Source organism: Geotrypetes seraphini, chromosome 5 (genome assembly GCF_902459505.1).
Source record: "Geotrypetes seraphini chromosome 5, aGeoSer1.1, whole genome shotgun sequence".
NCBI lineage: Eukaryota > Metazoa > Chordata > Amphibia > Gymnophiona > Dermophiidae > Geotrypetes > Geotrypetes seraphini.
This window is the reverse complement of record NC_047088.1, coordinates 19019401-19042123: the sequence shown is the minus strand read 5'-3', so window position 1 is coordinate 19042123 and position 22723 is coordinate 19019401. Positions and strand designations below refer to the sequence as shown.

General features: G+C 42.1%; 1 protein-coding gene and 1 long non-coding RNA gene across 3 annotated transcripts in view; one reads left to right on the top strand and one right to left on the bottom strand.

Moving 5' to 3' along the window:
- LOC117361361 overlaps positions 1 to 22723 on the top strand; it is a 180524-nt gene that overhangs the window by 109136 nt on the left and 48665 nt on the right. The gene's annotated exons all lie outside the window — the stretch shown is intronic.
- The window catches only part of CHRDL1 (chordin like 1), a 45063-nt gene continuing 26811 nt past the window's right edge, over positions 4472 to 22723 (bottom strand). For both annotated transcript variants that reach the window (XM_033946565.1, XM_033946566.1), the window contains exons 5-10: positions 16826 to 16893; positions 15681 to 15855; positions 14406 to 14600; positions 10030 to 10200; positions 6865 to 6954; positions 4472 to 5667 (exon numbers count right to left, since the gene is read on the bottom strand). In XM_033946565.1, the coding sequence (XP_033802456.1) occupies positions 5537 to 5667; positions 6865 to 6954; positions 10030 to 10200; positions 14406 to 14600; positions 15681 to 15855; positions 16826 to 16893 (830 nt within the window). In that variant the 3' untranslated portion in view covers positions 4472 to 5536. The remainder of the gene's footprint in view (positions 5668 to 6864; positions 6955 to 10029; positions 10201 to 14405; positions 14601 to 15680; positions 15856 to 16825; positions 16894 to 22723) is intronic.

Genomic DNA, 22723 nt, shown 5'->3' with positions numbered 1-22723 from the left:
TGTATATTAAAGGCAAGAAGCCAGAAAAAGAATCAGTTCAACCATTAGATGACTGAGGGGTAAAAGGGGCAGTTAAGGAAGACAAGGCCATAGTGGAGAGATTAAATGAATAAGTACTTTGGTCTTCACTGAGGAAGATGTGGGGGAGATACCGCTGCCAGAAGTGGTATTCAATGCTGATGACTCATAGAAACGGAAACAAACCTCTGTAAAACTGGAAGACTTAGGGCTCCTTTTACTAAGGTGCGCTAGCGTTTTTAGCGCATGCAGGAACTTACCGCACGCTACGCTTCTAGAACTAACGCCAGCTCAACGCTGGCGTTAAGGTCTAGCACGTGCAGCAATGTAGCATGCGCAATTCCGCGCGTTAAAGCCCTAACGCGGCTTAGTAAAAGGAGCCCTTAATGGGGCAATTAGACAAATTGAACAGTAGCAAATCACCTGGACTGGACGGTATACATCCCAGAGTACTGATAAAATTGAAAAATAAACTTGCAGAGCTATTGTTAGTAATTTGTAACTTCACTTTAAAATCTAGCATGGTATTGGAAGACTGGAGGTGGCCAACGTAATGCCAATTTTTAAAAAGGGTCCCAAGCGGGAGTTTAGGCTCTCAGTTTTCACAAGAGAGCCTGAACTTAGAAACTGAGGATTCAACATCTGATGAAGTAAGAACAGCCCAGACGGAACAAGTTTTCTTACCTCAAAAACCCCAGGAAGTTACACTAGAATCCCTTTGCGATTTGATTTCTAATCTGGGAAAGACTTTTAATGTAATGTAATGTAATGTAATTTATTTCTTATATACCGCTACATCCGTTAGGTTCTAAGCGGTTTACAGAAAATATACATTAAGATTAGAAATAAGAAAGGTACTTGAAAAATTCCCTTACTGTCCTGAAGGCTCACAATCTAACTAAAGTACCTGGAGGGTAATAGAGAAGTGAAAAGTAGAGTTAGAGGAAAAATAAAAATAAAAATAAAATAAACATTTTAACAAGACATTTTAATTCTCAATTCCAACAATTAGAAGGACAAGGCAGTGTGACAAGGCAGTGGCTGCTGCCAGAAGGATTCTGGGCTGTATAAAGAGAAGTGTAGTCAGTAGAAGGAAGAAGGTGTTGATGCCCCTGTACAGGTCATTGGTGAGGCCCCACTTGGAGTATTGTGTTCAGTTTTGGAGACCGTATCTGGCGAAAGACATAAGAAGACTTGAGGCGGTCCAGAGGAGGGCGACGAAAATGATAGGAGGCTTGTGCCAGAAGACGTATGAGGAGAGACTGGAAGCCCTGAATATGTATACCCTAGAGGAAAGGAGAGACAGGGGAGATATGATTCAGACGTTCAAATACTTAAAGGGTATTAACGTAGAACAAAATCTTTTCCAGAGAAAGGAAAATGGTAAAACCAGAGGACATAATTTGAGGTTGAGGGGTGGTAGATTCAGGGGCAATGTTAGGAAATTCTACTTTACGGAGAGGGTGGTGGATGCCTGGAATGCGCTCCCGAGAGAGGTGGTGGAGAGTAAAACTGTGACTGAGTTCAAAGAAGCGTGGGATGAACACAGAAGATTTAGAATCAGAAAATAATATTAAAGATTGAACTAGGCCAGTTACTGGGCAGACTTGTACAGTCTGCGTCTATGTATGGCCGTTTGGAGGAGGATGGGCAGGGGAGGGCTTCAATGGCTGGGAGGGTATAGATGGGCTGGAGTAAGTCTTAACAGAGATTTCAGCAGTTGGAACCCAAGCACAGTACCGGGTAAAGCTTTGGATTCTCGCCCAGAAATAGCTAAGAAGAAAAAAAAAAATAAAAATTTAAATTGAATCAGGTTGGGCAGACTGGATGGACCATTCGGGTCTTTATCTGCCGTCATCTACTATGTTACTATGAAAAATTAATAATTATTATATTGAAATTGGGAACTTGAAAAAAGATTTAGAAGTTTCTAAATCTTTAATGAATACTCTTCAAGAAGATATAGGATTATCAAAGAAACTTCAAGAGACTTTGATTAAAAATAATATAAGTCTAAGAAGGAAAATTGAATCCTTTCTAGGAATAATAATTTAAGACTGATTAACTTTCCAAAAGTTTCTACGGTAACACCTAAAGATATGTTGAAACGATATCTTCAAGAGATATTGGAAATACCTGAACCTGCATTACCACCTATTACGCAAGTGTATTATTTACCGACTAAGACTCGAGATATTCAACAAGTAATAAATCAAGACCCTATAAACATCTCAGCTGTATTAGATTTATCTGATAGAGAAATGTCTGTTCCATCCACTTTACTTTTAACGCTTGCACTTACCCCTGATAAGAGTTGGTTAAAGAAAATGTTTTATAAACATAGACAAAAAGAATTTCTTGGTTACAAGATACAAATATTTCCAGATCTGGCAAGGGAGACTCAAAAGCGTAGAAGAGAATTTCTTTTGTTAAAACTTGGGGTTCTGGCCTTAGGGGCGACTTTTTTCCTTAGACATTCTTGTAAATGTGTAATTAATTATTAAAACTGAGAAGTATGTTTTCTTCGACCCTCCCCAACTGACGACCTTCCTATCCTTGTCCCGACTGGAGAAGGAGAGTGCTAAATAGATTAGAGGTCCTTACTCCCCGATAGCTTATGATTCTATAAAGATTGTTTCTTTTTGATGTACTCGCATTTGATTTACATCTTGGATCCATTTGAGGACTTGAGAAGATTTACGTCAGGTTATTTTAATTGCTTGTTTACTTTTCTTTTGATAATTTTCTTTTCATGAATCATCTTTCTGTACAAGTTTATCGTGATTGTATAAATTGAAAACTTATAAATAATAATTTAAAAAAGGGTCCCAAAGGTGATCTGGGAAATTATAGACCGTGAGACTGTTATAAAGAACAAAATTATAGAGTATAAACATAAACATGGCCTAATGAAACAACAAAAATTCGAATGGTACTATATTGATAAAACAAATAACAAAAACCATTCACAAAACTCAAAAAAGAGACACCGATTCCAAAATAATTTGTTAAAATTTACTATAAACCTTAAATCTAATTGTTTAAACTATTTCAATTCTTAATTAATTATTACGGGGAAATGCCTCAGACTTAGGAGTAGATCTTTCCAACTGGAACTATTAACATCACAGGCTAATTCCCCACCTCCCTACCAAAATATTTATTTCATTACTTTAATTAATTAAATAACTTATAACTTTAAATCTAATTTTAATTAATTTAGTAGAGAATCAACATATAACTTATAATGCATTTTAAATTACTTAATGAAACAATGGCAATATAGATTTAGGGCTGCTTTTACGAAGGCGCGTTAGGGCCTTAACGCGTGGAATAGCGCGCGCTAAAATGCCACGCATGCTAGCCGCTACCGCCTCTTGAGCAGGCGGTAGTTTTTCAGCTAGCACATGCTGTAGCGCGTGCTAAAAACCCTAGCACGCCTTCGTAAAAGGAGCCCTTAGCCAAAGGAAATCTTGCCTCACTAATCTACTACATTTCTTCAAAAGGGTGAATAGACATGTGGATAAAGATGAGCCAATTGATATTGTGCATCTGATGAAGACTTTGGAGGAAATTAGAAAGTCATGGAAAAGAAGGTAATGTCCTATTATGGAATAAGAACTGGTTAACCCTTTCAGGACCAAGGGACCTATTTGTCCCCTAACTTTAAAATCCTATCAATTTTGATTGGGATAGTCTACAGTTCTAAATTTGATATGTACGGATTCCATAGGATACTGCCTTTATGTAAACAAACTGGTTCCGACATTCATTCATTAGCGTCGTTGCTAGATTGACGAGAAGATTCACTTGCCACACTGTCCATAAGCCAGAAGTGTGATTTTTTTAAATAAAAATAATGATATTTCACCAAAAAAATCAATTTTTTGGCATCTGCAAGCCCTTTTTACCATAAAAATGTCGTCAAAACCACAAAAATTGGCCTACGATCCTTATGGTCCTGAAAGGGTTAAATGGCCAATATTCTCCACGGAGAAGGATAAATAGTGGGGCTCCCCAGGGGTCTGTGCTGGAACCGCTGCTTTTCAACATATTTATCAATGATCCAGAGATGGGAATAACTAGTGAGATAATTAAATTAGCTAATGCCACAAAGTTGTTAAATCACAAGAAGATTGTGAAAGATTGCAAGAAGATCTTGTGAGACTGGACATCAAAATGGCAGATGATGTTTAACATGAGCAAGCGCAAAGTGATGCATGTGGGAAATAGGAATCCAAACTATAGCTATGCGATGCAGGGTTCCAGGTTAGGAGTCACCACTCAGGAAAAGCATCGTTGAGGAGAGGTTGAAACCCTCAGCTCAGTGTGCAACGTGACTATGAAAGCAAATAGAATGTTAGGAATTATCAGGAAAGGAATGGAAAACAAAAATGAGAATGTTATAATACCCTTGTATCGCCCCATGGTATGGCTGCATCTTGAATACTGTGAACAATTACATTACATTACATTACATTAGAGATTTCTATTCCGCCATTACCTTGCGGTTCAAGGCGGATTACAAAAGATTTATGAAAGGGGGTTACAATGGAAGAACATTTGTCATTATTAAAGTTGTAAGGGTAGATCATTTGTCTTCTATTTATGCGTCGGGCTAGTCACTGTATCTCAAAAAAAGATATAGCGAAATAAGAAAAGGTACAGTGAAAGGTGGCGAAAGTGATAAAAGGGATGGGATGTCTTTCCTATAAGGAAAGGTTAAGGTGCCTAGGGTTTTTCAGCCTGGAGAAGAGATGGCTCAGGGGAGATATGATAGAGGTCTATAAAATACTGAGTAGAATGAAACTGGTAGATGTGAATTGCTTGCTTACTCTTTCCAAAAACACGAGGACTAGGGGGCATGCAATGAAGTTACTTTGTGGTAGATTTAAAACAAAGCAGAGAAAATGCTTCTTCACTAATTCAATTCTGAAATTTGTTGCTAGAGAACGTAACAAAAGCAGTTAGCTTAGCAGGGTTTAAAAAAAGGTTTGGATCATTTCCTAAAACAAAAGTCCACTAGGGGAAATCGCTGCTTTTTCCTAGGATAAGATAGCATAAAATCTGTTTTACTCTTTGGGATCTTGACAGGTACTTGTGACTTGGGTTGGCCACTGTTGGAAACAGGATACTAAGACCTAAGCTCTCTCTTTCACAGTGGAGTTACATCTGCTGCCCCACCTGAAAGTCTTCTGAGTCTCAACCTTACAGGCAGAAAACCAGAGTTAGGAGATCCTCATGCACTTGCAAACCGAGTTCAACCAAGCTAATTAACCAGGTCTGGTCATCCTTAGAAAGAAATAATTCAGAGTTTTAAAGCAACAGAATAGACATTTGCAATCCACGCACTTCATCACCAAGTTACTCCGTGGGGAACAGATTGCCGGCTGGTGAGGATACTGAAGTGTTGGCTATTTCCGGCACTGTTGACAGGCTCAGCGTAATTCTGCAGTCCAGCTGCAAGTCCCGAGTTCAGGGTCTCTCTCACTTCTCCCATACAGGTTCTCTTTCTTTCTTAACAGAGGCTCTTTTCCGGTTTCTCCGCATACAAAACCTTCACCAGATCTTCCAGCTCGGTCCTGCACACTCTGCTTTCACACATTTGATTGATTCGAGTTTCCCCCTCAGTGAAGATTTTCCACTGACCTTCGAATCAAAGAGAATGTTAAAATTGGTGAGGCACAACACTCGGAAGTTGCAAACCAAACAGGATAGTGAAAGATGTATATCTACTCTAAGTCAAACAAGATACTACAACCAATGAAAGAAACCCTACACCACAATATTACAGGGAGAAAATGCATATGTTCCCTAATCTGAAATATTTTCCTCCACATAGGTTTGTCTTTTACTATCTACTGGTTGTAGTATCTTGACAAATGCAAACCCCATCTAATCTGTGTCGGACTCTGTTTGAGCTCTGGAACTACCACATCTCTCTCTCCCCCGGAATTTGAATTTGATACTAGGTTTTGCCTCTGTCATCTCCACCACTTAGTCACATTCAAGTTCATTTCTAAGTCTTTAGAAGTGTGTCCCAGGACAGTGGCGTGGTTATGGGGGTACGGGGAGCTGTCCACCCGGGGCACACTCTTCCTAAGGGTGCGGCACCCCACCTTCTATCCGCCTCCCCTGCTCCTCTCCTTGCCACACTTGCCCCTTGCCTTTTTTACTTCCTTGGCGCAAGGTTGCTGTTCGCATCGGCGATCTCTCTGACATCACTTCCAGGACCCTTGCAGCCCCACCAGCCATGAAAGCAGAGAGGGACCAGGCCCCCCCAAGCCCCCCTCCCCCCTCGTAGCTACTCCACTGCTCCATCTAATTTAATCACGTTTGATAGGTGGTTAGGGGCCTATGATCCTTATTTCCAGGGGCCCAGTCCTCTGTCAGTCTGCTAGATGAAAGAAGGACTTGTGTAGTGTTACCAGATTTTACGTATGTAAAATCCCGACCCACAGACCCATCCAGTTCCATCAACCCCCACCCCTAGCCTCGCCTCCTCAGCCTGCTCGTCTTGGTCGGGAGGGCATCCACGCATGCAACGCGATGACATCACATGCGCGCGTGACATCACCGCATTGTGGATGCACATGTGCGGAGGATGCCCCAGACAAAGTGCCGGGTTTTGAAAAGCCATCCGGACGCCTGGACCTGCCCTCTAAAAAGAGGACATGTCCGGGTAAATCTGGATGTACAGTAACCCTAGACTTGTGCATGTACAGTGTGAAGTTGCTGGGCTGCTGTACCAGCTTCCAATTCATTCCAAAAGATTCCAGGTTGATGCCTCACTGTGACTTGGCAGAAAATCAGCACTGGCAGCATGGAATGGAGTCTCACACTTACTTGGAGTTGTCCAGGTTACTTCTTTAAATTCCTGCTGATCTTCAAACTCTCTCTTTGATATTCTTTCAGTGTGAAAACCTTTTAAAATGCCTAAGACAAAGCAGCATGTTCATAAATTAGCCATAACAACACAAAGGAATCCAACGAAAACTGCAGTATCACCAGCCAAAGCAAAAACCAAAACCAAACTGCAGACTCCTATGTACCAGATGTTTATTATACCAAATATTTTATGCAGTTGAAAATACCACCTTATAACAAAGCAAGGTTCCTGACACGGTCCGTGTTTCGGAAAACACTCCTTCCTCAGAGGTCCACGGTTGCTAAGGTATAAAGTAAACCGCAATAAAAGGTATAAAACAGCCGTCTGTATGGTATCCTTCTCCACTTAGAGTGTGCGATGCAAAACTAGTAAAACAAAAGCCGACCTCTGAGGAAGGAGTGTTTTCCGAAACACGGACCTTGTCAGGTCCCTTGGTTTGTTATAAGGTGGTATTTTCAACTGCACAAAATATTTGGTATAATAAACATTGCCTGCATCTGGTACATAGGAGTCTGCAGTTCATAAATTAGCCATAAGAAGCCTTTTGCGGTTCTAATTACATGGGTGGATACCGGGACACGGAGGAGTCACAATATCCTACCTACAACACTGTATGAAAGAAGAGCTTACGTATCTTTATCAGCCCCATGTTTTTAACACTGTTAATATGCAGGAATAATGCCAACAGTGGTGAGCAAAACACTCACCGCCAAAGGCTGAATATTGACCCCAAACATATTATCTAGGCGCCTGCAATATGGGCCCCAGAGAGAACACAGCCTGAGCTGAACAATCCACTTTCACTCTGCAGTGCTTGAAAACAAGTGGAAAATGATGCCAAATAGGGATGTGCACACCAGCTATTTTTACCCCTCCACCTTTTTTTCTTGGTTTTGTTTAATTAAAGTTTTCTTCATTGTGTAAAATTTTGATTTTAGTGTGCTTTATGTGGAAACAACACGCATTAAATTAATTCTATTGGTTTTTATTTTCAACTAGCTGGTTACTCGGCGTTGCCCAGATATTTATTTATCCCAATTTTCCCAGATAGTAAGTCAAGTTTGATTGAAATCTCTCCTTGCGTTTATGGATTAGACACTAAGATCTGTCATTTTTGATAATTTTAACATGTCGCCCCCTTCCCACCCCCATAGTATTTTTCCCCAGATAGTAACTCATATGTGTACCAAGTTTGGTTGAAATCTCTCCATGCGTTTCAGAGTTATGCTGAGTATTCATCTCAGCGAGCCCAAAAACTATGGGGTAGACCCTAAAATCTGTTGTTTTTGATAATTTTTACGTCTCCCCCTTCCCACCCCAGATAGTAAGTCATATGTGTACCAGGTTTGGTTGAAATCTCTCCATGTGTCTCAGAGTTTTGCTGAGTATTCATCTCAGCGAGACCGAAAACTATCGTTTTCAGTAATTTGTATATATCACCCCCTTCCCAACCCCACAGTATTTTTCCCCAGATAGTAAGTCATATGGATACCAAGTTTGGTTGAAATCTGTCCAGAGTTATGTGTTTCAGAGTTATGCTGGAACATACATACATACATGCACAGATACATCCGATTATATTTATATAAATTTATTCTGAAACTAAATGAATTAAGCCTGTCTTGTTGAGGTTTTCCACTTTGTTTCAAAATGAACGCAGAGATCTAATTTTAGTAAGAAAACTGGGCAGATAAGTCATTGAAATAAAAGGTCAAGCACTGCGGCCACCCAGGGTGCAAGGGAGATGTGGGCACAAAAGTTGTTCCCTGTCCATTGTCTCCCCTGTGGGGCCATGGTGCAGTGGTGCGATTGGGGTGCTAGGGAGTGTGTCATACAGAGCACAATACCAACTTGGGACACCAGGAGCCCCAAAGGGACTCTCTGGAGTTCAGGAACTCTTTCGAAGGCTCTAAAGCCAAAGAGAGCTCCTGCATTGCTCAAGAACTTGGCATGATCACAAAATATGCAAATTTGTCAAGATCGTGGATTAAAACCAGTGTCGCAAACTTTTTAAAGTGCGGCACACTAATCTCGGGGCTGCAGCTGGAGGGCACCCGGAAATGCGCAGATGTCGATGCAATGATGTCCATGCATGCATAGATGTCCTTCAGCCATGGCCCTGAGCCTCCTATTACCGCCGGTGGGGGGAGGGGTGCTGCAGAAGGAGAGGTAAGGAGAAGGAGCAGAGGCACCGTTGCTGGCTGACTGACTACAGGATGTGCTTCTCGCTGCGAGAGGCATGTCCTGTAAGCAGTCAGCTGGCACTGACGCCTCTCCTCCTCGTTGGCATCTTGGGGTATACCTGGCATCTGCTGATGCACACAGTTTGCGATACACTGGATTAAACTTACGCAAATACAGCTCTTAAATATACACTATGAACATCGTGAACAAGCTTAGGGCCCCTTTTACAAAGTAGTGAATCCTGGGACGGCAAATGCGATACAGCCCGTTCAGTTCTTATAGGCTATGTTGCATTTGCCGTGCCGGGAGTCGCTATCGTGGCTTTGTAAAAGGGGCCCTTAGAGTTTCTGTGGCTTTGAAGACCTGAGTTTAGTGCTCCATACAATTCATAGAACAGAGAAATTAGGCTGAGCCTTGCATCTTCCCTCTGCATTTGAGGATGCCTTTAGGAAGGAAATAAAAACTGCATTGTTTAATAGATTTATCTCCTAAACAGAAGTTTCATTAAATCTAATACTGCTATTATGTCCACTCTTGTGTAAAATGTTGTATTTTAATAATTTGCATATTGTAATTCGCTGATTGTCCAGCTCTCTTAGGTGTGAACCGCCTAGAAGTCGTCTGATTATGGCGGTATAGAAGAATAAAGTTATTATTATTATTGTCATTACAGTATTATTAATGTCTTGCCTATTATCACATTTCTAAGCGATGAAACGAAAGAAGAAACACCTCGCCTCAAAATACAAATGGTACAGCAAAAGAGGCAAGGGAGGCATCCTATCAGCCAATGAAATCAGTCTTTATTCAAATGCATGGGATCACATGTTTGAATAAAGGTTGATTTCATTGGCTGATAGGATGCCTCCCACATTTCTGAGTGAGCCACAACGTGAATAAAATTAACACAGAAACATTACAATACCCTCTTACCGTACCTTTTAGGATTGTCCACACATGGATTTCCACCTGTGGGGTCTTTGCTGGTTCAGCGGCTATTTTTCTAACAGTTCTTCCTTCCTCCAGCAAAACAGATTCATACACAAACAAGATTTCCTCCCCACAGAAGTAACTTTTGCTGTCCAGCTGCTGCTCAGACACCTTCTCCTCTGGAATAACCCAAAAGAAATGTTATACTGATATCATCCCAAACAGTGTGAGGAGGAGAAAATTCTTTAATGGCCAGGCCAAAAGAGGCACATCACACAGAGCAAGCCTCGAGGACAGGAAATCTTTGACAGACACCATTCATGCTCCCTCCCCCCAATCAGAGGCGTCAAACACAAAAAATTGTACGATGGCCTACTGGCCACGCAGGCAGCGAAACTAGACTGCCAACTCTCCAATCTACTGACCACGACCCCAGACTACAAAACTTTCAGAAAAGAAATAAAACCCCTGCTATTCAAGAAATCCATCAAAACAAACTAACACCGCAGAAAGCACTTCAGTCCCCCAAAGTAACCCGTTCAACCAGGGCCGGATTTAGATGAAAAGAGGCCCTAGGCTATTCCACTTATGAGGCCCTTTCACCTCCCATTTTTAAGTTTGTAAATTACATGAGAGAAAATAAAATACATCATTACTGTGATATATATCAAAATGTTAAATGAAACATGTTGTTATTGGTACTAACCTTTATAAAAAATGTGACATGGATAATAAATAAAAAAAAGTCAAGAACACTTATTTGGACATTTATTCTCAGCACCATATATAGTACTTGTAACAATAACTAATCAAACATAACACACAACATTTACAAAGAAACAAAATTCAAAATCTGTGACTACGAAAATAAAATACGCAATAAAAATTATCATATTTTCTATCAAATTAAATTAAATATATTCAATACATTGAAGATTAAACCAAATTCAATTCAGATAAATTTATTTCATAATAATTCACATTTAAAGTTTAAGTATGAATTATTATGAATTTTAAGTCTTAAACTAAACCAAAAATGGAACTTTATTCAAACAAAATCCAGATCACAAAAAAGAAAATATCAAATTGTATATCATATTAAATTTTATGTTAATAGTTATTTTATTTAAGAACTGATTCAATCCAAGTATACATGCGCGCTCTAGGATTTTATTATTTATGATATAATCATGAAAATATAAAATAAAGCACGTAATATACATTTTTAAATATGCAAATTAAAACATATGTTAAGAACTTACTTAGAATTCCGCGAAATGAAGATATTGTCACAAAAAAATTTTTCAATAGTCTATAAACACTTCACTAAAGTATTGAACCTACTGAACTCAAAAGGCGAGAATCAAATGATCGTGTACGCAATCCTAAAATAAGAATCTTTTCTAATAACATTAACACGTGTTTCATATTATCGAAGTAACACGAATATAACCGAACGTCGGGATATCAATAGGTCTGTTCGTTTGTCTGTTCCAATCTACACCAATCTGCACTTTATTTATGCAAGAACAAACCAGAGCTTAGTAGCAAAAGGCACGTCAATATTTTCCATAGCAATCAGTGAACGTATGAACTATACTTTGGTGCAATCTAGTATATACAAATGAACAGATCCAATGAGCCGAACGCGTTGATCTTAACCAATACATTTTTATGTTTGTTTATTAGTCATATGCGTAGAATTTCTCCTTATTTTCGGTTCAGTGTTTTAGTGTTCACTGTTTTTAGAATAGTGTAATTTTAATTTTGCTAACAATTTGAATGTAGGCCCCTCTTGATCTTGAGGCCCTAGTTAGCCTATAGGAAAATCCGGCTCTGCGTTCAACTCTGTAACTCTTCTGGAAATGTCCAGATAACTTACCGCAAGGGAATGGCAGAATAAAAGCCACTAATGTAATGTTGTGTAATGTAACTTCTTTTTGAGCATGACAAATAATGTATCAGCCTGAACTTTCCCGGTTCTTTCTCGGATACAACAGCCAATGGGGATATTACATCATGTTCAGGAAAGTGGCTACCTGAGACTCTTTTCCACCCCTGTGGAAGTCAATTAAACACATCTCAGAGCTTCTATTTGGAATCACCTCACCCAATGATAGATCTTCACTGCCCTACCGCCATTTTAGACCTCATTATTTAACAAAGCTCCTATGCGAAAAGGGTCCACAGAGGCACCTATTTCACACCTGTTTCATAACAAAAACAGACACCCTAGGTGTCTTCATAAACAACCACCAGTAGCTCAGAAATGCTCTCAAAAATCTTGCAGCTGCCTCAGAGAAGTTGTAAATATCACTGTGGACTCTACAAGGGTAATTTGAAGACTGGGCTCCTACTCAAAATGCTATCTAACCCTCCCCCACCCTCCTTTTATCAAGCTGTGCTAGGGTTTTTAGCATGGGCCGGTGAGGTAAGTGCTCCGATGCTCATAGAAATTCTGTGAGCATTGGAGTATTTACCGTGTTGGCCCGTGATTTAAAAACTCTGGCGCAGATTAATAGAAGGGGCCCTAAGGCACCTGTTTTAAGCCTATTTTATTGAGAAAGGTTTGGATTCTCTAACTGGTGTCGATTTTTTAGGCCCCAGAAAGCGCCTAAACACAGTTATAAACACCATTCAACCACTGTTTTTTAACTGAGTTTCAAGGCGCCTAAAAAATTGGCACCGGAATCACACCGGAAAACCCTGGCCTACATTTCTGGCACCTATCTCACAGAGGCTCAGTTCTCTATAGGATGCCGTTGCGTGATTGACACACAATCGGCAGCCACTTTTTAGGCAGCCATCAATACCGGCACCCTAAAGAGAATCCGGGCCAAAATGCCTACTTTCTTTATAAAATATTAGCACAATCTTCCAGAAACATACATAATTTATGGTGTGATCACTTATACTTACAGTCCTTGAGTGAATGTAAATGACCGTGGGATTTATTGGGATTTATTAACCACCTTGATATTGAAAGCTAAAAAAGAATATGAAGAGAAACTTACCAAAGAGGCAAAAGCTCATCGTAACAATTTTTTTAGGTACATCAAAAGCAGAAAACCTTTGAGGGAATCTGTGGAACCGCAAAGTGTGAGGTTATAAAATTTGCAGATGATACCAAGCTCTGCGCCAGAGTTAGGACCAGGGAGGAGTGTGAGGAACTGCAAAGGGACCTCGATAAGCTGGAGGACTGGGCAAACAAATGGCAAATGCGCTTTAACGTAGATAAATGCAAGGTCATGCACATAGGGAAAAAGAACACGTTGTTCGAGTATAAAATGGGGGGGGAGATTGCTGGAAGACACCGGACTTGAGAGAGACTTGGGTGTGCTAGTGGATCCATCCATGAAACCATCCGCACAGTGTGCAGCAGCCTCGAAGAAAGCCAACAGGATGCTGGGCATCATCAAGAGGGGCATATCAACCAGGACGCGGGAAGTCATCATGCCGCTGTATCGAGCGATGGTGTGCCCACATCTGGAATACTGCGTTCAATATTGGTTGCCGCACCTCAAGAAGGACATGGCAGTTCTTGAGAGAGTCCAAAGGAGGGCAACGAAACTGGTAAGAGGGCTGGAAAACTGCCCATATGCTGAGAGGCTGGATAAACTGGGGCTCTTCTCTCTGGAAAAGAGGAGGCTCAGGGGGGATATGATAGAGACCTTCAAAATACTTAGGGGCACAGAAAGGGTGGACAGGGACAGGTTCTTCAGACTAAAAGGGACGACAGGTACAAGGGGGCACTCAGAGAAACTGAAGGGAGATAGGTTCAAATCAAATGCAAGTAAGTTTTTCTTCACCCAAAGGGTCGTGGACAAATGGAATGCGCTCCCGGAGGAAGTGATCCGGCAGAGTACAGTACAGGGATTCAAACAGGGATTGGACAGATTCCTGAGGGAAAAGGGGATCGTGGGGTACTGAAGGAGGTGCTGGGGTGTTGCATAAGTATAGACAGCTCACCAGGTCGTGCAGGTGCAAGGCCGGAGGGTTAGGACATTGATGGGAAGATAGGACTTCGATGAGGGGGCAAGGGGGCCCCTTCTGGTGATTAAGGCAGGTCATGACCTGTTGGGCCGCCGCGGGGGCGGACTGCTGGGCGGGATGGACCTGTGGTCTGACCCGGCAGAGGCACTGCTTATGTTCTTATGTTGGATGATCAAGGAGCAAAAGGGGCGCTCAGGGAGGATAAGGTCATAGCAGAAAGACTGAATGAATTCTTTGCTTCGGTCTTTATATAAGATGAAGTAAGAGATTTACCTGAACTAGAAATGGTTTTCAAGTGTGATGATGCAGAGGAACTGAAAGAATTGAGCCCAAGTTGAGGGCAACCCCCTGAACCTGTTACACAACAACACAGGGGTTTGGTTTCCTTTACCTGGACACACTTTGCAGCATTTGCCCTCTATTTTCTGAGGGTATCGGCAGGGATATTGGTCGGGACAGTTGATTTTCTTACATTCTTGTCTGGTGATATTGCAGGTGCACAGCACACACTCGATGACTCCAAATGCCCGGAGATGTGGATGCCAGGATTCCCCGTGGGAGTACGTCTTTCCGTTAGAGACACAAACTGCAAAACACAGAGCAACTCGTGTGAGATTCAGTCCACCAGACATTTAGCACTATTTAACTGAGTAGGAATGGCTGCTGGCCAATTAAAGAGCGCCAAGCCAGCTAAATGCTTCCAAGTTTATTTGATATCTGATATACCATCTATAAAGAATTGGCTAAACGGTTTACAATAAGTATCACATAAAAAACACAATTTAAAATAAAAACAATGATGGTTAAATTTAAGTATAAGGGGGGAATTACTAGACAGACAAAACTTTCCAGACAGAGAATAAAAAATACATGGAGTTCAAAATAAATACAAAAGGGAATGAGTGGGAAAGGGAAAATACAGGAGGGAAGGGGTGGAAGCGTTTGTTATTCTGTTCCGAAAGGAGTCCTTGATTGGAAAGAGAGGAGAACGCAGGTGTTGAAGGCAAGATGGCCACTGAATATTAGCGCATAGGGGGAAATTCTACAAACGGCGCCTTTACTTAGGTGCCGGTATGCGCCCTACCAGTGCCTAAGTTAACAGGGAAATGCCTATTGAAACAGCAATTATGTTTAAATTTAAATGCCTATTGACCACTGAGAAGTAGTGAAAATCCAATGTAAATATACAAAAATACATTCACATGGATCGTGCAATGAAGTGATATAGCTACAGCTCAAGCCAAATATGCCACCGCTGGGAGGAAAAAGCCTTGGACGAAGCCCTCCCATCGCCACAGCTGTGGCATAAGGTGTTCAGGCGGAGAACCTCATTGGCAAAAAAAACCACCCGTGGGGCTCTGTGCTATGCAATGCAAATAAATAAGAAAGTGGTCAAAAATGAGGTACTAACGTGACTCGAACTTTTTCAATGTTTAAATTTTTGTAAAGCACGGTCGGGTCACCAACGGTGGCCAGCGTTTCACACAATGCTGCACCCTAAGTCTGGCCACTAGCCTTTGTTACTATGTGGTAGCTGTGACTCTCCTATAGCATCCCCAGCTGGCCTATGGAGCAGGTGTCAAATGCAGGGAATGTATTAACAGAAGTTGGTGCCATACATTTGGAGCCTTCGTCTAAAGATTCCTGGGATGAACTTATTCCTTACCTCGTCCATGCTTCTGTTTGTTGTTGAGGACAATTTGTACGATCGTTCCCGACGCTTGATAAGGGTCTGGAAGCACTTCGCGGTTACTCCGAGCACTGGAAGAGCGTGGGATGCTCAATGCCTGTCTACTGGAACTGACTGGAAGGTCATGATGAGAGCGATGGTATGAATGTCTCTGTTACATAGAAACACAAATATATTATTAAGAAAATAAGTTCTTCCTTTCTAACCTAAGACTCAGCAGACTGCATTGTTTAAGTAGACCAGGTCCTAGAGTGAGGTATGATCTTTAAAAAGAGACAATGAAGGGAAGAAGCAGGCCGATTTTTAGCTAGCTCTTGATGGAAGAGATCTACCCATTGATGACCCAATGCCAGCGACAATAAAAGTGACATCCCTCAAGCACCTAATTAACCCATGGTTGAAGGTTGAAAGTATGACTCAAGCTCTCCCTTCATTTTTTTATGAGGAACAGAGGAGAGCTGATGCAGAAACAACTTTAGATACCAACATTGGGGTAAAGAGGAGATTTATCTGCTGGTTACCTAGCTTCAGGTGTCATGAATGGTAGAGAAACTAGATCCATCCCTATTTTCCAGCTTTTCTCCCATCAGGTAGAGGCAACACGACAGCAGCATTCTGACTAAGTGGAAAGAAGTATGGGTTCCACTAGAAAGTCAGCACAAGTGAACAGCCAGTAGGTGTCGCTGTTATGCAATGACTTGGATTCCCATCTTCCCCTATCATCCACGACAATTGTTGTGAACGTTGCCCCTGGAGTATCCTCAGCACTACCACCCCTAGAGTCAGAAGCCAAGTCGAGGAATCAAACCCAGTTCTTATTCAGGCTTTCCTCTGTTTATCACTTATTTAAATCATTTTGTTTAGGAGCACAGCTTTTTCAGCTCTATAATAGGTCTTCCATCCAAATCCAAGGCCAAAACTAAAGTCAGCCTTGTATAGAAATATATTCGGTGTCCTAATGTTTTCTAACATAATGCTGACAGTATGCCCAGAGTCAAACTATGAGTTCTTCCTTTGAGACTGTTCTAGGGAGTTTATTTCATCTGTCATCACCTCAAATGTTTAATAGCTCGGTGTACAGAAGGTTTCACATCGCATTCTGTTAAACCATACACACGTACCGCTTCTCGATTGGCAGGCTGCCGAAACATATCACCTTCAGGATGTTCCCAGGACAATTCTCCATCTCCTAGCAGAGAAGAAAATGTCATTAAAGACCAGAGAAGCAGATTTAGTCCAGCTAGCGATTGTGGGATCAGATCCCAGCACTGCTCCTTGTGACCCTGAGCGAGTCATGTAATTCTCCATTGCCCCAGGTACAAAATAAGTACATGTATATATGTAAACTGCTTTGAATGCTTAACCACAAAAAGGCGGTGTACAAATCCCATCCCCTTTCCATTCTTTTCAAAGGAATGACCTGAGATCCTAGTGGATTGCTAGAGAAACCTGAATGCCAAGGTTGTCTACCCCCAATTTCTAGAGACAGACTTACGTCCAGTGGCGTAGTAAGGGTAAGAGGCACACCCCCCTCCTCTCCACCTCTGCACCTTCCTGCCCCCCCACCCCCACTTCTTTCTGCCCCCACTCCACACTTGCACTCTCTATTCCCCCCTGGTACCTCTAAATCTTTGCAGGCGCGAGTGACTTCAGCATGCTCCTTGCGCCAGCGTTGGATTTCCCGCTGATGTCACTTCCTGGTCCCGTGACCTGGAAGTGATTCAGAGGGGAACCAGGCTGGCGCGAGCAACAGGCAGAAGTTGCTTGCGCTAGGGAAGATAATACGGAGGTACGGGGTGGGAGAGAGGAATGGTGTGAGCTTGGTGTGGTGTGGTGGGATGGGGTGGAGAGGTGCCGGTGCCCCCACTGACACAGCACCCGGGGCAGTCCAACCCCACCTTATTATGCCACTGTTTACATCTCTGATGCTTGTTGCCTTTACTATACTGTACTTGAAAAAACCCCTAATTAAACATACACATAAGCGATGTTCTTCAAGCAGTATTCATAAACAGTTTGTGCAATGGAAGGGATATGTCTCGAGCGCTGAATTATTTAAATTTGGCCTAAAGGTTTCATACCTTGCACTGTCTTGTCACTTAGAGCAACTTTCTTTGTTACCTTAAATGAGGAAGGGACCTTGGCTTGCAATCAATTGATTTATCTTATCCAGCACTCTATATACTCATGATATAAATATTGATGATCTTATTATACACGTTAGATTTTATTTGTGGTGAATAAAATTTCTTGCAGAGACAAACAGGTTCCTGGTATTAATTTTAGTCCCAAACAATAGTAGAACAGTTCTGGTATAGAAACATAGTAACATAGAAAAAAGCGGCAGAAAAGGGCTATAGCCCACCAAGTCTGCCCATTCCAAGTATCCCCCCCCCTGAATTTACTCCCTTAAAGATCCCACGTGAGTATCCCATTTTTTCTTAAAATCCGTCACGCTGCTGGCCGTTATCACCTGGAGTGGGAGTCTGTTCCAATGATCCACCACTCTTTCGGTGAAGAAGTACTTCCTGGAGTCGCCATGAAACTTCCCTCCCCTGATTTTCAGCGGGTGCCCTCTGGTGGTTGAGGGTCCTATGAGCCAGAAGATATCATCTTCTGACTCAATGCGTCCTGTGATGTACTTATACGTTTCAATCATATCTCCCCGTTCTCTTCTTTCCTAAAGTGAGTACAGCCGCAATTTCTTTAGTCTTTCTTCATACGTGAGATCCTTGAGCCCCGTGACCATCCTGGTGGCCGTTCGCTGAACCGACTCGATCCTCAGTACGTCCTTTCGGTAGTGTGGTCTCCAAAACTGAACACAGTACTCCAAGTGGGGCCTCACCATGGCTCTGTACAACGGCATCATGACTTGATGGTCTCCTGCTGACGAAACTTCTGCGGATACACCCCATCATTTGTCTTGCCCTGGAGGAAGCCTTCTCCACTTGATTGGCAGCCTTCATGTCCTCGCTAATGATCACCCCCAGATCGCGTTCTGCCGTGGTCCTGATCAAGGTCTCACCATTTAGTACATAAGTTCTACGCGGGTTTCTTTTGCCCAGGTGCATTACCTTGCATTTTTTAGCATTGAAGCCTAGCTGCCAAGTATTTGACCATTGTTCCAGTAGCAGTAGGTCGTGTGTCATATTATCAGGTAATAAGCATCTGCCTACTATGTTGCAAAGTTTGGCGTCGTCGGCGAACAGTGATACCCTTCCTCTAAGTCCTTGCGTCATATCTCTTATGAATAAGTTGAATAGAATCGGGCCCAGGACCGATTCCTGCGGCACTCCACTGATCACATCCGATGCTTCGGATGGGGTACCGTTCACCACCACCTTCTGAAGTCTACCGCTCAGCCAATCCCCAACCCATGTAGTTAGAGTGTTTCCTAATCCTATCGATTTCAGCTTGTTCAGTAATCTTCGATGAGGGATGCTATCAAATGCTTTACTGAAGTCCAAATATACCACTTCCGGTGACTCTCCGGCGTCCAGTTGTCTAGTAACCCAGTCAAAAAAGCTAATCAGATTAGATTGGCAAGATCTGCCCTGGGTGAACCCGTGATGGTGTGGATCACTCAGTTTTTCTTCATCTAGGATTGTGTCAATATTCTGTTTGATCAGTGTTTCCATGAGTTTACACACTATAGACGTGAGACTCACTGGTCTGTAGTTTGCTGTCTCTGTCCTGCAGCCCTTTTTGTGGAGTGGGACTACGTTGGCGGTTTTCCAGTCCAATGGGACCCTTCCTGTGCTTAGGGAAAGATTGAAAAGAACAGATAATGGTTCTGCCAGGACTTCCCTTAACTCCCTGAGCATTCTGGGGAGTAGGTTATCTGGTCCCATGGCTTTGTTTACTTTGAGTCTTGATAGTTCGTTGTAGACACTACTGGGCGTAAATTCAAAATCTTGAAATGGGTCTTTCCGGTTATCTCCCGTCTGCAGCTGTGGACCAGCTCCCGGCGCTTCGCGGGTGAACACTGAACAGAAGTATTGGTTTAGTAATTCTGCCTTCTTAGAGTCTGATTCTGCAAAGTTACCGTCCGATTGCTTCAGGCGTACTATCCCATCTTTGTTTCTTTTTCTGTCGCTAATATAGCTGAAGAAAGATTTATCCCCTTTCTTAATTTTCCGTGCTAGCTCTTCCTCCATTCGGAGTTTGGCCTCTCTGACTTCTGTTTTGACAGCTTTAGATCTATCTAGAAGGGGAGAAAAGAAAGAAAAAAAAAAAAGAGACAGGCAGAAAGAAAGAAAGGCAAAATGAGAGAGACAGAGACAAATGGAAGAAAGAGACAAAAGAAAAGACATGATGAGGCAGAGAGATGAGCAGAAAGGCTTAGAAATATAGTGAGGCAGAGAGGTAAACGAGAGAGAATGAGACAAAGAAACAGCTGGGCAGGGAGAGAAAGTAAGGGCAAGGCAGCAGGACAGGCAGTGAGACAGAGAGGCAAGACAGGAAGAAAAAAGGAGAGACCCAGAAGCATACAGAGAGAAACAGGCAGAAAGAGATAAGCAGAAAGCAAGAGATAGGCAGAGAGAAAACTTTACAGCAGGGGTGTCCAACCTTTTGGCTTCCCTGGGCTGCATTGGCCGAAAAAAATGTTTCAGCAAGACAGAAGAGGGAGCCGGCAAGACGGTAAACACCAGGGGGCAGCAGAGGAAAACACTGCATCGCCCTCGACCGGGGTTGCACAAAATACTTCACGAGGCCGCAGGTTGGACACCCCTGCTTTACAGAAAGGAAGGGAATAACAGACAGAGGCAGAGAGAAACTTAACAGTTATAGGGGTCCTTTTACTAAGGTTTGTTAGATGTTTTAGCCCACGCTAAATTTTAGCATGTGCTGACGCTAACATGTCCATTATAGTCCATGGACGCGTTACCATTTTAGCGCACACTAAAATGGGTAGCGCGCCTTAGTAAAAGGACCCCATAGTTAGGGAAAAAGAGGCTGAGAGAGACAGTGAGTAGGAGAATGCTAAACATTTGTCCCAAAAAATTCACTTGGTTTTCACGGAGCATCTCCAAGTTCTCCTGGAGCCTAATGGCCTTCTGACATGGCGTCTGCATTCTTGGAACCAATCTTGCACTAACCTTGGACATGCCCAACTATTCATGAATTATTTTCCAAACTGTACCTGCCAAGATGCCCATTTCTTTGTAGCTGTTCGGGACAATAGCTGTCTGCCAAAATTGTCTCATGCATTGAAAAGAATATTCTCTCTTTCAAATTCCAGTAATATTGATGACAGCAATGAAATCATAAATACAGTTTAACATAAATAATAAAAGGAGCAGTTGTCCATGCCTCATGCAAACTTTTGACCCTGGCATCTGCGCTAGGCAGTTGATACAATGCTCATCACCAGCAACAAAGAAGATATCCTGTATCTACTGAGAAGAGCTGAAAGTCATAACATGGGATTAGAACTGAACATCGACCAGGGCGGAAATCATGTCCACACGCAGTACCACCTTGAGCCAGTGGCTTAGGCCTATCCTCAGGCAAACAAGGCACTTTAGAATCAGTTAAAGTCTGAACCAACTTGAAAGATCATGAACGAAGGAAATGATGAAGATTTTGAGCATGAAAGAAATAGAATAGAGGTTGTAAAGGATTTCAGTCTCCAGGGCTCTTTCATAACAAAGAAGCAACTAGCAGGGAAGAAATACTCCGCAGAAGAGCACTTGGTCACTCTTCAAATGGAGGCTCTTGACACAGTATTCAAAGGCAAGGAAAGATCACTCCAAACGAAAATCGGACTTGTCCACGCACTCATTTTCACAGTGGTCAATTATGGATGCAAAAGCTGGACACTACAGAAACAAGACAGAAAGAAGATTGACTCATTTAAGCTTTGGTGCTGGAGAAGGATTTTATGCGTGCCATGGACTGCCAGAAGAATAACAAATCAATTCTGGAAGAGGTCAAACCGTCTATGTCACTCAAAGCCCAAAGGATGAATTTATGACTCTTATTTTGGTCACACTGTCAGAAGAGAAAGATCATTCAAGGACATGATGTTTGGGAAGGTCGAAGGAACCAGACAAAGAGGGTGACCTACAATCAGATGGCTGGACACGTCGAAAACAACCATGCAGATGGTGCTGGAGGACCTTACCAGACTAGTGCAAAACCAATTTCTTTTTAGATCTGTAATTCATCAAGTCGCTAGGACTTGAACACGAGTCCATGGCACCTAACACACACCATATCAGAAGAACAGAAAATATATATTCCTTACATTGAGAAAGGTTGAAACATGTCCAAATGTCGGCCAACATGGCTTAATAGAGAGGTGGAAGGGGTGGTGAAAGCCAACAGGTCATTCTTCAGAAAATGGAACCAGATCCCAATAAGGAAATTAGGGATGAGCACAAGCACTGGCAACATATATAGATGTAAAACAGTAATAAGGGAGACCAGGAGAGACTTTGAAGAGAAGTTTGCCAAAGAGGCAAAAATAAGCATATTTGAAGCAAAAAAAACACCTTGGAGTTGGATCACTAGATGACTATGAGGTTAAATGCCTTGTACCTCCCACCTTTCTGCACCTCCCACCTACCTGCCTTCTCCCTACCTGCACCCGACTTCCTAAGCCACGCCGATTGACTTGTTTATAACCTCTCTATCTCCTTCTTGCCTGCTCCCGACTCGCTAAGTTATATTGATTGATTGACTTATTTGTAAATTTCGCTGTAGATGTACAGTCTCTTGTCATGTAAACCGCTCTGAACTATTCTGGTACTGCGGTATACAAAAATAAAGTTATTATTATTATTATTACTCAGAGAGGGCAAAGTTAACATCAGAAGAACAAAATGAATTTTTTGAGCAGTCTTTACTGAGAAGGATGCTGAGGTCCTACCCACATCAGAAATCTTATATAGGGCCCCTTTTACAAAGCTGCGGTAGGGATGCCCACAGGCCCTTAAAGATCCTTTACACATCAACTTCTTCCACTTCTGTTGATTCTGTGCATATGTTGATAACTGCAATCGAGACTTTGGACA